The following is a 15439-nucleotide window of genomic DNA, read 5'->3' on the forward strand; positions in this document are numbered from 1 at the left end:
CAGGTGTGATGATGTTTTCATTGCCTGGTCCTGTCAAGGTGGAGAGGGCGGGACAGCTGAAGAGAGATCAGAGCCTCTAGGTGTAATGACAACGCCCCCGTTGCTCCTAGATGCTCATTTGCATATATTAAAACATCATTTTTCTCAGCAATGCGGGCACATATGTACATGGGACCAACACAGATGCCTTCAGCTGCCAAGTGTAACAGGTCAGCCAGTGTCATAGAGACAAAACTGCTGATGGATGCCCTTTAAAGGCATTTTGGAACAATCCGGACTTAATAGGTTGTGGAGACGATCGGCGTCTGCAGAGATTAAGCTTGAAGATAAGGGATCAACAGGGGCTGGTCGCCTTACCTCGGATATCGATCCCCAGATTCTTCTCGACTGTGCTCACAATTTCCTGCACGGCAACACTATTGGAAGGAACATACGCCAGCTGCCAAGGTCCTCCAGTGTAAAAGACGCTGGGCAAGGCGAGAAAGTCCACCCTCTGGTACGTAGTGGAGTTAGGGTAGTTCTCCGAATTGACCCTGTGCCTCAGTGCAATAAGGATGGCAGAAAACAGGAGCGGCAGCAGCAACTCGATCAGCGTCACCAGCACTTGACGTTTCTATGAAAGGATACAAAAACATTGTTTTAAGGGGTTTTTCAAGATTTTGTAACTGATCACCCATATTCTGGATAAGTCATCAGCATCTGATCGGTGGGGGTCCGACACACTGGACCACTGCTGATCAGCTGCTTGAGAAGGAACCTAGCGCTGCAGCCTTCTCCCAGCTCACCAAGCACAGCGCCGTACAGTGGCCGCGCTTGGTATCGCAGCTCGTTCCCATTCACTTCTATGGGGCTGATCTTCTCCTAGGCCACGTGACATCACATGGCCTAGGGAAAGCTGCAGAGAACCCCTTTAATATAAACATAAAGGGACAGGCATTTATCTGTATATCTCCAATGCAACCTGGTGGGTGGGTCGGGGGAACAGATTAATATATAGGCACCTTCCTGAGTCTCATTCAGGCTAATATTTCCTTTTCGGTGCCATACATGTACATAATGCATACCACCACCCCCATAGCACCTTCATACCCTTCCCCGGTATTCTTCTGTGTTACCTGTAAGACGTAATTCTTCCACAGAAGGAGCAGAAGCTGCCGTAACACCGCCATGGTGGTTCACCCCAGCAGACGACGGTCACTCAGGAGCTGTAGAGAACAAATACAGCGTCAGCCAAGGAGGAAACGTAAGGAAGTCCTCATATATGTCAGAGAGCCTCTTTCTTAACCTATCAGCTCCTTACATGCCTAGGACCTCTCTAATATAGCGCTAAGACCGATGATGACTTTTCCAAGGACACCCAAGAAACATCTGCTGCAGATTTCCGTCAAGCCCTGCCGTGTTCTGCACCGTATTGTGTAATGCACTTCACGCCGACCCATCCTCCTGCTGGGGCCCCCTCTATGAACACGTAGCACTTGTCGCCCTTAAGTGCCCTCGATTTTAACCTATTGGGGAGAGTGGAATACTTCTGCGGGGGGGAAAGGATCGCTCAGTGACGCAGAGTATTGCGACACGTTGTGGCGTAACACTAGGCAAAGTTTGCACACCTCAAGTGGAGCACTTGGAGGCTGCATTCCAGGAGAGAACTGAATGGAGCAATGCTCTGCGGGTCCTGGTTCATTTAGTATGTGGTGCAATGCTCTGCAGACGCGTGTAACCTGCGAGTTGTACAGCGCTGCAATGCACTTCACATTACAATGGCAGAGGTCTCTTACACAAAGCTCGGCCGCAGCTCAGTACGTCCCCGGAGATAAAACCGAAACGTGTACCTAGGACAAGAAGCAGGAGTTTTCCTGCACCGACTGCCGGGGTGTGGATAGTAAATAACCCCATAACTAGGATTGTCCTGCGGCCTTACAATGTCATCATTAACAGTCACCGTCTTGTTTCCGTTTACACAGCTGCCATCTTTATTTCCTCTGTATTTGTTATGGGGTCACATGACACACATACAGTTGCAAGAAAAAGTATGTGAACCCTTTGGAATGATATGGATTTCTGCACAAATTGGTCATAAAATGTGATCTGATCTTCATCTAAGTCACAACAATAGACAATCACAGTCTGCTTAAACTAATAACACACAAAGAATTAAATGTTACCATGTTTTTATTGAACACACCATGTAAACATTCACAGTGCAGGTGGAAAAAGTATGTGAACCCCTAGACTAATGACATCTCCAAGAGCTAATTGGAGTGAGGTGTCGGCCAACTGGAGTCCAATCAATGAGATGAGATTGGAGGTGTTGGTTACAGCTGCCCTATAAAAAACACACACCAGTTCTGGGTTTGCTTTTCACAAGAAGCATTGCCTGATGTGAATGATGCCTCGCACAAAAGAGCTCTCAGAAGACCTACGATTAAGAATTGTTGACTTGCATAAAGCTGGAAAGGGTTATAAAAGTATCTCCAAAAGCCTTGCTGTTCATCAGTCCACGGTAAGGCAAATTGTCTATAAATGGAGAAAGTTCAGCACTGCTGCTACTCACCCTAGGAGTGGCCGTCCTGTAAAGATGACTGCAAGAGCACAGCGCAGACTGCTCAATGAGGTGAAGAAGAATCCTAGAGTGTCAGCTAAAGACTTACAAAAGTCTCTGGCATATGCTAACATCCCTGTTAGTGAATCTACAATATGTAAAACACTAAACAAGAATGGATTTCCTGGGAGGACACCACAGAGGAAGCCACTGCTGTCCAAAGAAAACATTGCTGCATGTTTACAGTTTGCACAAGTACCTGGATGTTCCACAGCAGTACTGGCAAAATATTCTGTGGACAGATGAAACCAAAGTTGAGTTGTTTGGAAGAAACACACAACACTATGTGTGGAGAAAAAGAGGCACAGAACACCAACATCAAAACCTCATCCCAACTGTGAAGTATGGTGGTGGGGGCATCATGGTTTGGGGCTGCTTTGCTGCGTCAATGCCTGGACGGATTGCTATCATCAAAGGAAAAATGAATTCCCAAGTTTATCAAGACATTTTGCAGGAGAACTTAAGGCCATCTGTCCACCAGCTGAAGCTCCACAGAAGATGGGTGTTGCAACAGGACAACGACCCAAAGCATAGAAGTAAATCAACAACAGAATGGCTTAAACAGAAGAAAATACGCCTTCTGGAGTGGTCCAGTCAGAGTCCTGACCTCAACCCGATTGAGATGCTGTGGCATGACCTCAAGAAAGCGATTCACACCAGACATCCCAAGAATATTGCTGAACTGAAACAGTTCTGTAAAGAGGAATGGTCAAGAATTACTCCTGACCGTTGTGCACGTCTGATCTGCAACTACAGGAAACGTTTGGTTGAAGTTATTGCTGCCAAAGGAGGTTCAACCAGTTATTAAATCCAAGGGTTCACATACTTTTTCCACCTGCACTGTGAATGTTTACATGGTGTGTTCAATAAAAACATGGTCACATTTAATTCTTTGTGTGTTATTAGTTTAAGCAGACTGTGATTGTCTATTGTTGTGACTTAGATGAAGATCAGATCACATTTTATGACCAATTTGTGCAGAAATCCATATCATTCCAAAGGGTTCACATACTTGTATTGGCCCCTGTTTATTACATATACATAGTCATGAATGCGGCTGATTACACATACAGGAAGATATAGGAACAAAACCATCTAGGGCAAGTGTGAGGGAGCAAGGTAACGGATCCCAGGAACGGTCCTCTCATCCCCAGACACATAGAAATAAAATAAAATAAAACGATATACTCCCCTCTCCCTCATCCCTGTTCCCCCTCATCCCTGTTCCCCCTCATCCCTGTTCCCCCTCATCCCTGTTCCCCCTCATCTCTGTTCCCCGTTCCCCCTCATCTCTGTTCCCCCTCTCCCTCATCTCTGTTCCCCCTCTCCCTCATCTCTGTTCCCCCTCTCCCTCATCTCTGTTCCCCCTCTCCCTCATCTCTGTTCCCCCTCTCCCTCATCTCTGTTCCCCCTCTCCCTCATCTCTGTTCCCCCTCTCCCTCATCTCTGTTCCCCCTCTCCCTCATCTCTGTTCCCCCTCTCCCTCATCTCTGTTCCCCCTCTCCCTCATCTCTGTTCCCCCTCTCCCTCATCCCTGTTCCCCCTCTCCCTCATCCCTGTTCCCCCTCTCCCTCATCCCTGTTCCCCCTCTCCCTCATCCCTGTTCCCCCTCTCCCTCATCCCTGTTCCCCCTCTCCCTCATCCCTGTTCCCCCTCTCCCTCATCCCTGTTCCCCCTCTCCCTCATCCCTGTTCCCCCTCTCCCTCATCCCTGTTCCCCCTCTCCCTCATCCCTGTTCCCCCTCTCCCTCATCCCTGTTCCCCCTCTCCCTCATCCAACCCATCATTTTTCCTCACCATTCCACATAAATGTCCACGGTTATATATATTCTTCTATATGTCAGCATTACAGGGGCTGAGCCATAAACACCACATCTCCTATCCACAGGAAAGGCGATAAATGTAATCCCTGGGGTCTGAACGCTGGGACCATCACCGATCACTTAAATGGGGGGGGGGGGGGGGGATGTCCCCGATTCCTCCATGTGAATGGACCAGTATTGTCCATCAGTGACCTCTGCTCTATTCACTTCTATGGGACTGCGGCGCTCACTATCATAGGAGTGCATGGATCAGAGGTCTCCCGTCCCTCACCCCTCCGCTCACACGGGGGACCCTCATTCTCGTGATTACTGGGGGGTCCAGGCTGTCAGACCCCGATACTTGGAATGCAGTTCTTATGATGCTTTTGGTAAAGCATTGAATGGAAGCAGAGTCGCTCATCCTGCCAGATCAGCAGAGGATCCCCATGGGGACAATGCCGACTACTACTACTCAGGACCTCCCCAAAGCTTTCTTTACAGTTGTCACCAACCCTACCATCCTCTCCTCAGCAATTCTATAAGAAGATGTCAAGTACGGGACAAATACCAACCCCCTCTCCTCCGGCTGCTCTACTAACGGTAAGCTCTGTGGTCAAGAAAGCACATACCAAGCGCATAGGCACGGTACACTTTATTACTGCAGCTTACGCTGCTATGTTGTCAGACAGTCGGCGGTGCACACCTCCCTTGAGTTGGCGGATCCGGGCGGCTAATTGTACACGTGTGATCATCTCAAGAGACCGCGCCCGAGACAAGGCTCAATTATAAAATCCTCCATATAATGCAAAACAAGCCAGACCCGGAGAGGTCACATACAGCCGGCAGAACATGCTGGGGGTTATAGTTCTACAGTCAGGATGCCACAATTGCCAGCATTTTAATTTTCAAAAATGGGCATATAAATCAGGACAAGCCTGAATCGTAAGTCCTATCGGAGGAGTTGTCTATGGTGAGAATCCCTTTAGGACTACACAGCCGCACTGGGGGTTCTCCATGTAACTGGGGGCACCATGTCAGCCCCAGATACAAGAGATATCAGCAGATATCTCTGCTGCAAAAAAAAAAAAAAAAAAAGAAAAGGTAATGTTAAATGTCCCCGGAAGGTCTTGTATGACAAAATAAAAAAGGGCTTTTACAAAAATAAAAAGTTACAAGTGTATAAAATCAATTATTGTAAATAGAAAAAAAATAAAAAATAAAATAGTTACAAAAAAAATATTTGGTATTGCTGCATCCGTAACAGCAAGCTCTATAAGAAAGGTGTACGCCATAAAGATTAAAATAAATTATAATATATATATATATATCTCCAAAACTTCACTCCAAAAAAGTGTTATGTAGCCCAAAACAATGCCCATGAAAACGTTATCTCATCCCACAAAATAAAAATTAGACCTCACGAGCCGGGAAAAATGTAAAAAATATATGGTTCTCAGAAAATGGCGACACAAAAACATGATTTGATTTTTATTTATTTTTTAAATGCTTTTACTGTGCAATACTGAAAAAAAAAAAAAAAAAAGGAAAAATAGACATATTTGGTATCGTAGCGTCCGTCATGATCTGCTCTATAAAAATATCACATGATCTACCCCATCAGGTATACGGGCTGAAAAAAAAAAAAAAAATAAAGAAATAAATGAGATGCATCTGTGCCAGAACAGCTATTCAAGAACTTAAAAATGGGTTATTCCCATCTTACATTGCTAGGATATTTCATGATCAGTGAGTGGTCTGACATCTGGGACCCCCATCATCCTGACAATGAAGGTGTAGCGCTGGATGCCCACTGAGCAGGGCCCGCAGCTGACCCCATTCTGCATATCTAGGAGTGCTGCTGTGCAGGGAGACCGTAGAAAGGGCTGCGGCACTACACCAACATTGCAACCCCGTCATTCTCATGGGGGAGGGGGGGGTAACACTGGGCAGCCATTCAGATTACAGAAGGGACAATACATTCCACCCATACATATCCTTTTACAAAGCCCGTAACTGATCTATAGAGTCTGTCAGTGAATACACGGACCATCTGGCCCGCTGGCCACCTGTTGGACGGCTCTTCCAGATCAATAGCCCCCCCCATCCCCCCACCACCTGCCGGACCAGATCATTGCATCTCTGAACAAAGGTCAGAGACAACCATCACCTGAACCGGTCATCGCCGGCTACGAGCTCTTATCTCAGCTGCTGTGCAAACATCAGATCTTACACCCCAACCAGACGGATTGGAAGTCAGCGGCTGAGCATGCATGTCTCTGGAGGTCAGGAGGAAGAGCAGACTGGATAAAGCTTACTGTCAAAGAACCCATATTTCCACAAATGGGGGGGGGGGGGATGGAAATTAACAAATGAGTGCCCATTAGAGAGGAGCATTTACACGGCTGCATTATTGCTGGGTGTAAGAGGCTTAAAGGGGTTTTCCAGCCTTATGGCAGCAGCAGCTTGGGATCACTGCTGAGGCCAGACATTGGCTGCAGTGGTGCATGTGACCCCTGTCCAGAAAATTACAAGCCAAGGACAGATGTCAGGAAAAAAAATTAAAAAAAAATGGTGGGGGGCAGTTGCGGCTACTTACAAACAACTATAAGTCTGGACAACCCCCTTTAGGTGGCAGAACAATCATTCTGCCAACAGGAACCATACACAAGCACACTGGGCCTGGCCGAGCATGCATGAGCTCTCAATAGGGAGGAGAACAAGGCGCCGCCATCTCCTCTGAGAACAAAGGGATCGGACATTTTGACATCAAGCAGCCCGATTACCCCCCACAACATCCGCTGCTGGGGGAAGACTCGGGAGGCCCCCCTATACAGATTAGATCACTGATCTCCAACCAGTGTCTTTCCAGCGGTTTAAAAACTACAACTCCCTTCATGCCCTGGCAGCAGCAGGCTGTCAGGACATGATGGGAGTCGTAGTTTTGCAATAGCTGAGGAGCCATGGGTTGGGAAATATTACATTAGACCAGGGATCGGCAACCTTCGGCACTCCAGCTTGTTGTGAAACTACAATTCCCAGCATGCTCTGTTTATTTCTATGAGAGTTCTGAGAAGAGTAGAGGAAGGATGCCTGCTGGGAGTTGTAGTTTCACAAGAGCTGGAGTGCAGGAGGTTGCCTACCGCTGCATTAGAGACAGTCAAGACGGGGAATGCCTTTTCGGAGCCCGGCGCCGGTCCTGTATCTAGTAGACGTGTCTTGTGTGTACGCTATAAATGTGGAAGCTAAGATGGAGATGCCCCTATTAGAGATCTGTAATTCACAACGCGTGATGAGGCCTTTGGTTGGGAAATCTTATTACATGCCTCCGTCCTGTGAATCACGCAGCATTAGTATGGCTTCCTGTACTCTGCCTATAGTGAGCAGACACAAGCCGCCATACAACAGCCCAATCTGCAGAAACGTCATGCTGTGTTATCGGAAAGCTCAAGTGCAATTCCTACTTTTGCAAAGTGCAACTTCACCTTGCTTCTGCAATGCAAACAGTGCATGAAGAACGTCAGCAGACTATGTGACCTACCGAACACTTGATTTACCGGATTCCTATGCCGAAGAGAACTATCTCCACAACATGCGGCTGCCTATAAACTGGTATGAAGGCCATTCTCCTCTGTGAAACAAATCTGCAGGTAAAGCCCTGTTCACACTGACCTTTAAAGAGAATCTGTCACCGGCGACCTCCCTATCCAGCTGGTTGCATAGACACGAAGCTGTGGTTCCCCTGAATAAAACGCTGTTTTTTGCTTTTCTTGATCCGAGGCTCCGTTTCCGAGTTATGATACTTTTTTCTCAATAGGCAAATTAGACATTCGGTGCAAAGAGGGGATCAAAATTGCTCCCAAGCTCGGCTCCTTTCTGTGGTCGGCCCCTCCCCAGCTGCTTTGATTGACAGGGCCAGGCAGTGGCAAAGCAGCCAGGGAGGGGCTGGCCACAGAAAGAAGCAGACCTTGGGTGCAACAAGAGCAATGGTGACACCCACGTTGCACCTAAGGCCTCATTTGCACATTAAGAAAAAGTGTCGTAGCTCAGGAACGGAGCCCGAGATCAGCTGAAGAAAAACAGTGTTCTAATCAGGAGGACCACAGCTACGTGGCTATGCACACAGCTGGACGGGGAGGTCGCTTTTGTCAGGGAAGAATTGCAAGAACACACAGCAAATCAAAGCCAATGGCGTCCATCCAAATTTGTCAATATTCAGAGTGGCCGTCTTAGGTCATTATAAATGGAAGCCGTGATGCTAGTGTGAACAAAGCCTGACGGGGGTCTATGAGTCATTTCAGAGCTCTGGCTCTGCCACCACTGACTGGAAAGCTAATCCTACCCTCTTCCAGGATATGATGGGAGTATTGTTAACACCGCTGGGATATTTGCATCTTATGTAAATGACCCCCCGGGGTAAAGAGAAGGAGGATTTCTGTTTGTCAGAAGCAAACACATATGGCGGATATGTGGGGCTGGTTGTAAAGGGACTCGCTAACTAATGAAAGAATAGGGCAGCACTATCAGGGTTTGGGTCCCCTGGAGCCCCATGTTGTAGTGACGTCCTACTGACACCTGATAACAAAGGGCGCCGATACACTGTCACGAACCCTGCAACTGTCTTACAAGCAGGATAGATTTTCACCCCTCGGATGGTAAACAACGAATCTTTTCATTCACTGACAGCAATCATAGAACTTGAAAATGTTGAATCCCCTGAAGCATTTATCGAGGCCCCTGTCCTAGTCACATCCTATTGACACCTTATAAGGGGTCCCGCACACGACCGTACGTATTTTTGCGGTCCGCAAACAAATATGGATGACGTCCGTGTTCATTCCGTATTTTGTGGAACTGAACAGCCGGCCCCTAACAGAGCAGTCCTGTCTGTGTCCGATAGGCGGACAATGATAGGACATGTTCTATTTTTTTGCAGAACGAAAATATGGAGCAACTTCCTTTTTTTTTTTTTTTTTTTTTTTTTGTAGATCCATTGAAATGAACGGTGCCACAAAAAAATAAATAAAATTATGGACTGGACACAGAAAGTAAATACGTTTGTGTGCATGAGCCCTAACAGAGAGCTCCGATACAGTCATGAACTGTGCACCTGTCTCACAACCTGGATAGATTGTCAGCCCTTGGATGGAAACAATAAGATGTTTCCATTCACTGACAGCAATCCTAGAAACTGAAAACGGTAAGAAAATGACACACAAAGCATATTGGAAAAATGCATAATGATTCCAATGTTGGGGAAAAGGGGATCCCCTGACCCTGACACCCCCCAAAGAGCACATCGTCCCCTGAGCTTGAACCCCCCCTGAATAAGCGCATCGTCCCCTGAGCCTGGACCCCCCGATGAGCACATTGTGGGGCCCCTATAACTCATATACACCACTGAACCCCTGCCTATATAACTTAGGGACCCCCAAATGGGCACAGCGCTCAAAAGACCACTGCGAAGGCCTTTGTTCTATAGATTGGGAAGGGGGGGTTGACAGAATACTTCATATTATAGCAAATAAAACAAAACAATAAAAAAAAACATCTGAGCGTCTACACCGCACTGGTCACTTACTCCTGGACGGTAGGTGTGCACAGGGAATGTCAGGGCTCTGCTGCTCCGGATGATACGGTGTAGTCGCCGGCTCAGCTCTGCTGGGTGCTGTCTTTGTGTCAGCTGAGGCCTCAGGCACGGGGGCTGACCCTGCACTCCCGGTCCAGCAGCGGCGGCTGCAGCCTCCCTCTGGTCATGATGGAGCAGAGGAGCAGCTCGGGGAGGCGGGCGCAGTGTCACAGGTGCAGCAGGACGAGCGCTCCACAGGAAAAATCAGCCAGCCGGTGACGTCACCACCCAGAGACAGAACGCAAACACCAGCCCGCCACTTCCGGGTTAGGTCACATGACTGCCCCGCCACACAGCTCGTCACGTGATCGACAGAGCGCACGGAAGGCGACCGCGGCAGCCCATTGGTCTTTAAATCCCGTGCGCCGCGTAGGGCGCCGCGTCACGTCACGCTGGGTGGTCACGTGACACAGGAAAGGCACCGCAGGTCTGAGTGTCACGTGACCATTCTAATAGAGAGTTGTTGTTTTGCTTTGTTTTCCCTCAGCTGTTATCCATTGGGAGTTGTTTTATTTTGCACTAAGTTACGCCCAGTCCCCTCTGTGCCCCCCCCCCCCCCCCCCCCCCCACACACAGTAGTTGAACCCCTGGAGTCCCGGAGGATTTTTATTTTTTTGGGGTTATTTTTGCATTTCTGTTTTTCACTTCCTGACTTCCCGGATCCATTACCTTTTTTATTTTTCCATTCACATAGCGGTGAGGGCTTGTTTTGTTTGCAGAATAAGGGCTCATGCACACGACCGTATGTATTTTGCGGTCTGCAAAACACGGATCCACAAAAAGTATGGATGACGTCTGTGTGCATCCGGTCTTTAGTGGAAAGGAACGGCTGGTCCCTAATAGAACAGTCCTATCCATGCCCGTTATGTGAACAATAAGAGGACATGTTCTATTTTTTTGCGGAACGGTCAAGCAGACATACGGAAACGGAATGCACATGGAGTAGCTTCCATTTTTTTGGAGGGCCAATTGAAATGAATGGTCCGTAAAAAAAAAAAAAAACGAGCGGACACGGAAAGCAAATACGTTCGTGTGCATAAACCCTACTTTTTTTTTTAAAATTAAGTCTTTTTTATTAACATTTTGATAAATTAACAAAACATAAACCCCCCATAACCCCCTCCCCTCCCCCTCAAAGTGTCCAAAAGATGCTCTCCATTCGCCACAATCCCAACTTATACTTTCTAATGGCAACATTTAATATGGCATACAATGGAGTGGGAAGCGGGAAATACATTCAAAACAGGGTGGGATTGGGAATTTATTTTTTTATTTCGCCACAATTTCAAGGCTTTTGTTTTACGGCGTTCCCTATGCGTTAAAACAGACCTGTGCCCTTCATTCTCTGGGCCCGCATACACGGCACCGGCCGTGTGCACCCCGCATCACTTGAATGGGTCCGCAATCCGGGTGATGAGGTGCGGAACGGAAGCATGGATCGGAAGTCCACGGAAGCACTACAGAGTGCTTCTGTGGGTTTTTTGTACGTGCTTCCGCATCTCAAAAAATAAGGGCATGCACCACGGATCGTCGGCTGTGGATCGCGGCCCCTATTCAAGTGAATGGGTCCGCATTCCGAATGCAGCGGCCCCACGGTCGGTGCCCGTACATTGCGGACCGCAATTTGCAAGTATTTTTACAGCAATACCACATTTACATAGTTTCTCTTTGTGTTTATAAAAAAATAAAAATAATTTTTTTTTTTTCATTTTCGTTTTATCTCCATATTCTGACCCCCATAACCTTTTATAGTTACGTCTATGGAGCTGTGCAAGAGCTTTTTTTTTTGCAGGGTGATCTGTACTTTTTACTGATGGCATTTTGGCATGCGTATGACTTTTTGATAACTTTTTATTCATTTTTGTGGGAGGGGAAGCGATGAAAAAAAAAATGGCGAATCGGCCATGTTGATGTATTTTTCTACCCGTTGCTCAGTATGGGATAAGAATTTTTATTTTTATATGAATTTTGGGGAAAGCCCCTCTTTCAAACTGATTTACAGTTTTATATTAAAAAAAAGTTGTTGTTTTTTTTTTTTTTTATCCTTTTTTAAAAGTTCCCCTTCAGGAACTTGCACATGTGATCAAATCTCTTCTCTCGTAGACTCCAATGCATCAGACTCTACAGGCAGGGTTTCCAAAAGAACATAGCTGCAGCAGCCTCAAATCATTCAGGGAATGAGCTATTATTATTATTATTTATTATTAAAGCGCCATTCATTCCATAGCGCTGTACATATGATAAGCGGTGCACATACATAATACAGACAATTGCACTAAGCATGAACAAGACGAGTTACAGACTGGTACAGAAGGAGAGAGGGCCCTGCCCATGAGGGCTTACAATCTACATGGTGTGGGAGAAGGACACAGTAGGTGCGGGTGAAGCTGGTCATGGCGGTATAGAGGCAGCAGGGTCACTGGTTGTAGGCTTGTCTGAAGAGGTGGCTTTTCAGGTTTCTTTTGAAGGATTCCACTGTAGGAGAGAGTCTGATATGTTGGGGTAGCGAGTTCCAGAGTATGGGGGATGCACGGGAGAAATCTCAGAGGTGATTGTGGTAAGAGGCGATAAGAGGAGAGGAGAGAAGGAGGTCTTGTGTGTGGGGGTGTATCGGGAAAGAAGCTCAGAGATGTAGGGAGGGGACAGGTTATGGACGGCCTTGTATGTATTTGTTAGTACTTAGAAGTAAATTCGCTGGGCAATGGGGAGCCAGTGAAGGGACTGGCAGAGGGGAGAGGCAGAGGAGTAACAGGGTGAGAGGTGGATCAGTCGGGCAGCAGAGTTGAGGATAGATTGGAGGGGTGCGAGAGTGCTAGATGGAAGGCCACAGAGGAGAATGTTGCAGTAGTCTAGGCGGGAGATGATGAGGGCATGTACAAGCATTTTCGCAGATTCAAAGTTAAGGAAAGCGCGGATGCCGGAGATGTTTTTGAGTTGGAGGCGGCAGGTGGTGGAAAGGGCTTGGATGTGCGATGAAGATTCTTCATTCAGCAGGACCTGCGCTGACGTCATGGTGAGCGCGATTACATCATCAAAGGTCCTTTGGCAGGTCCTGAAAGAAGAAGAGAGAAGAAGATGCCGACTGCGCTAACAAGTGGATAAGGTGAGTTCATTTTATTTTAACCCCTCATGCCACATTTTAGTAAGCATTCTGTATTAAGAATGCTATTGTTTTCCCTTATAACCATGTTGTAAGTGAAAATAATAAAATCTACAGAACACCTAACCCAAACCCGAACTTCAGTGAAGAAGTCCGGGTTCGGGTCTGGGTACAACAAAAAAAAAAAAAATTCTCACGCGCGTGCAAAACGCATTGAAAAAACTGAGCAACGCAATCGCAGTAAAAACTGACTGAAATCGCGTACGCACTCGCACAATTTTCCCTGATCGCAGACGCAAAGCATCCGGACCTAATCCGGACACGCTCATCTGCAAGGGGCCTTTTAGGTTTTTAGCCTTCAGATGCTATGGTCATATTTGACTACAGAATCTGAAGGGTTAAATGTTTGCGATCGGTGTGTTGTGCCTTTTCATAAGTGTAAACAGTTATATCTACTTATTCTAATTATAATGGGTATTCATTGCCTTTAAGAGCAATGTTGATTTATATTCACTGTTTTGTATGGATTTTCATGTAGGCCGAAGTAAGTCCATGGGAAGATTACTGTGCCGTTCGAAAAGCTAGTGTTATTGTAACAATATATTATACATTTAGACAGTTAGAAGATACACGGCACCTGCAGATTTAAAGGCTTCGTTGTATTTTTTATCTGAACATGAATTCCACAGTGTGAGAATTGTCGAGATGTTCCTCAAAGTATACATTCATGTATCAAAGTTTGTCCCTCGGCTCTAAGACAAGGCCTCCAGATGTCAGAGGTGTGTAGTATTAAAAATATCAGGCATGTATGAGTTAACCCTTAATGGTATGATGCTTATAGCTTATACAACATTGCCACCTAGATATGAGCAGTTAATACTACACCAGTAGCAAAAGTGCACTCTGGGTAGTATTATGACGTCACGCTTCTTATCAATGCACACGCCCCTCCAACAATGATTGGAAAGTTCCAAACTAGGAGGGTGTGTTCATCTGATAAGTTTTGGGTTAAGAAACCATATTCCAAAAAGAATAAAAGAGGGAAAAAAGGAAAAAAGAGAGAGAAAGAAAAAACAAACAAAGAAATAAAGAAAGGGAGATCTCTGGAGAAAGATTTGGATTATCGGAAAAACTCTTGAATGCTGATTGCCCCAAGACTCTGCATATCACTTGACCCTTGGGTAATGTATATGTTTGTTTTATGTAGTATTGAACTAAATTAATTGGCTTGATACTTAGCCAGATACCCGCTCATTTGCGGACGTGTAACATTAGTTGCTACATCAATATTTTCTCTGATTTCAGTTACGATGCATATAACTGAATAAAGGGGATAATATTGGAGAAACTCTCTGTTGGGAATCTTTATATTCCCTAGTTTTATATCAAGCCAATAATTTACAAGTTTTGTTGCAATACTACCCCATATCTGAGATTGGTCATCATTTTGGGCATAGCAAGGGCTCGTATCTGTCATTTTCTTAATTGAGTTTTTTGCGCATAATCCATTGATTTTATATAAGCCGGATTGCATAATATTTTTGTGTTGGTTGAGTAGTGTTTTGTTGGCACCATATAGTGGCGAATTCTGGGTACTGCATGTCATTGTACACTGCTCAAAAAAATAAAGGGAACACAAAAATAACACATCCTAGATCTGAATTAATTAAATATTCTTCTGAAATACTTTGTTCTTTACATAGTTGAATGTGCTGACAACAAAATCACACAAAATAAAAAAATGGAAATCAAATTTTTTAACCCATGGAGGTCTGGATTTGGAGTCACCCTCAAAATTAAAGTGGAAAAACACACTACAGGCTGATCCAACTTTGATGTAATGTCCTTAAAACAAGTCAAAATGAGGCTCAGTAGTGTGTGTGGCCTCCACGTGCCTGTATGACCTCCCTACAACGCCTGTGCATGCTCCTGATGAGGTGGCAGACGGTCTCCTAAAGGGATCTCCTCCCAGACCTGGACTAAAGCATCTGCCAACTCCTGGACAGTCTGTGGTGCAACGTGACGTTGGTGGATAGAGCGAGACGTGATGTCCCAGATGTGCTCAATTGGATTCAGGTCTGGGGAACGGGCGGGCCAGTTCATAGCATCAATGCCTTCGTCTTGCAGGAACTGCTGACACACTCCAGCCACATGAGGTCTAGCATTGTCTTGCATTAGGAGGAACCCAGGGCCAACCGAACCAGTATATAGTCTCACAAGGGGTCTGAGGATCTCATCTCGGTACCTAATGGCAGTCAGGCTACCTCTGGAGTGCACATGGAGGGCTGTGCGGCCCTCCAAAGAAATGCCACC

The 15439-nt window shown here is 46.2% G+C and overlaps 1 protein-coding gene across 2 annotated transcripts in view; it reads right to left on the minus strand.

Moving 5' to 3' along the window:
• Nucleotides 1–10307, minus strand: part of ABCA3 (ATP binding cassette subfamily A member 3) — a 45867-nt gene extending 35560 nt beyond the window's left edge. The window contains exons 1-3 of one of the 2 annotated variants that reach the window (XM_040441952.1): nucleotides 9979–10307; nucleotides 1116–1205; nucleotides 358–613 (exon numbers count right to left, since the gene is read on the minus strand). In XM_040441952.1, coding sequence (XP_040297886.1) covers nucleotides 358–613; nucleotides 1116–1169 — 310 coding nt within the window. In that variant the 5' untranslated portion in view covers nucleotides 1170–1205; nucleotides 9979–10307. Of the gene's footprint in view, nucleotides 1–357; nucleotides 614–1115; nucleotides 1206–1300; nucleotides 1436–9978 lie in introns of those variants that run through there. The other variant, XM_040441953.1, reaches the window with a different exon arrangement.
• Nucleotides 10308–15439: the final 5132 nt, after the last annotated feature.

The sequence above is a fragment of the Bufo bufo genome, chromosome 7, assembly GCF_905171765.1.
Source record: "Bufo bufo chromosome 7, aBufBuf1.1, whole genome shotgun sequence".
Classification (NCBI taxonomy): Eukaryota; Metazoa; Chordata; class Amphibia; order Anura; family Bufonidae; genus Bufo; species Bufo bufo.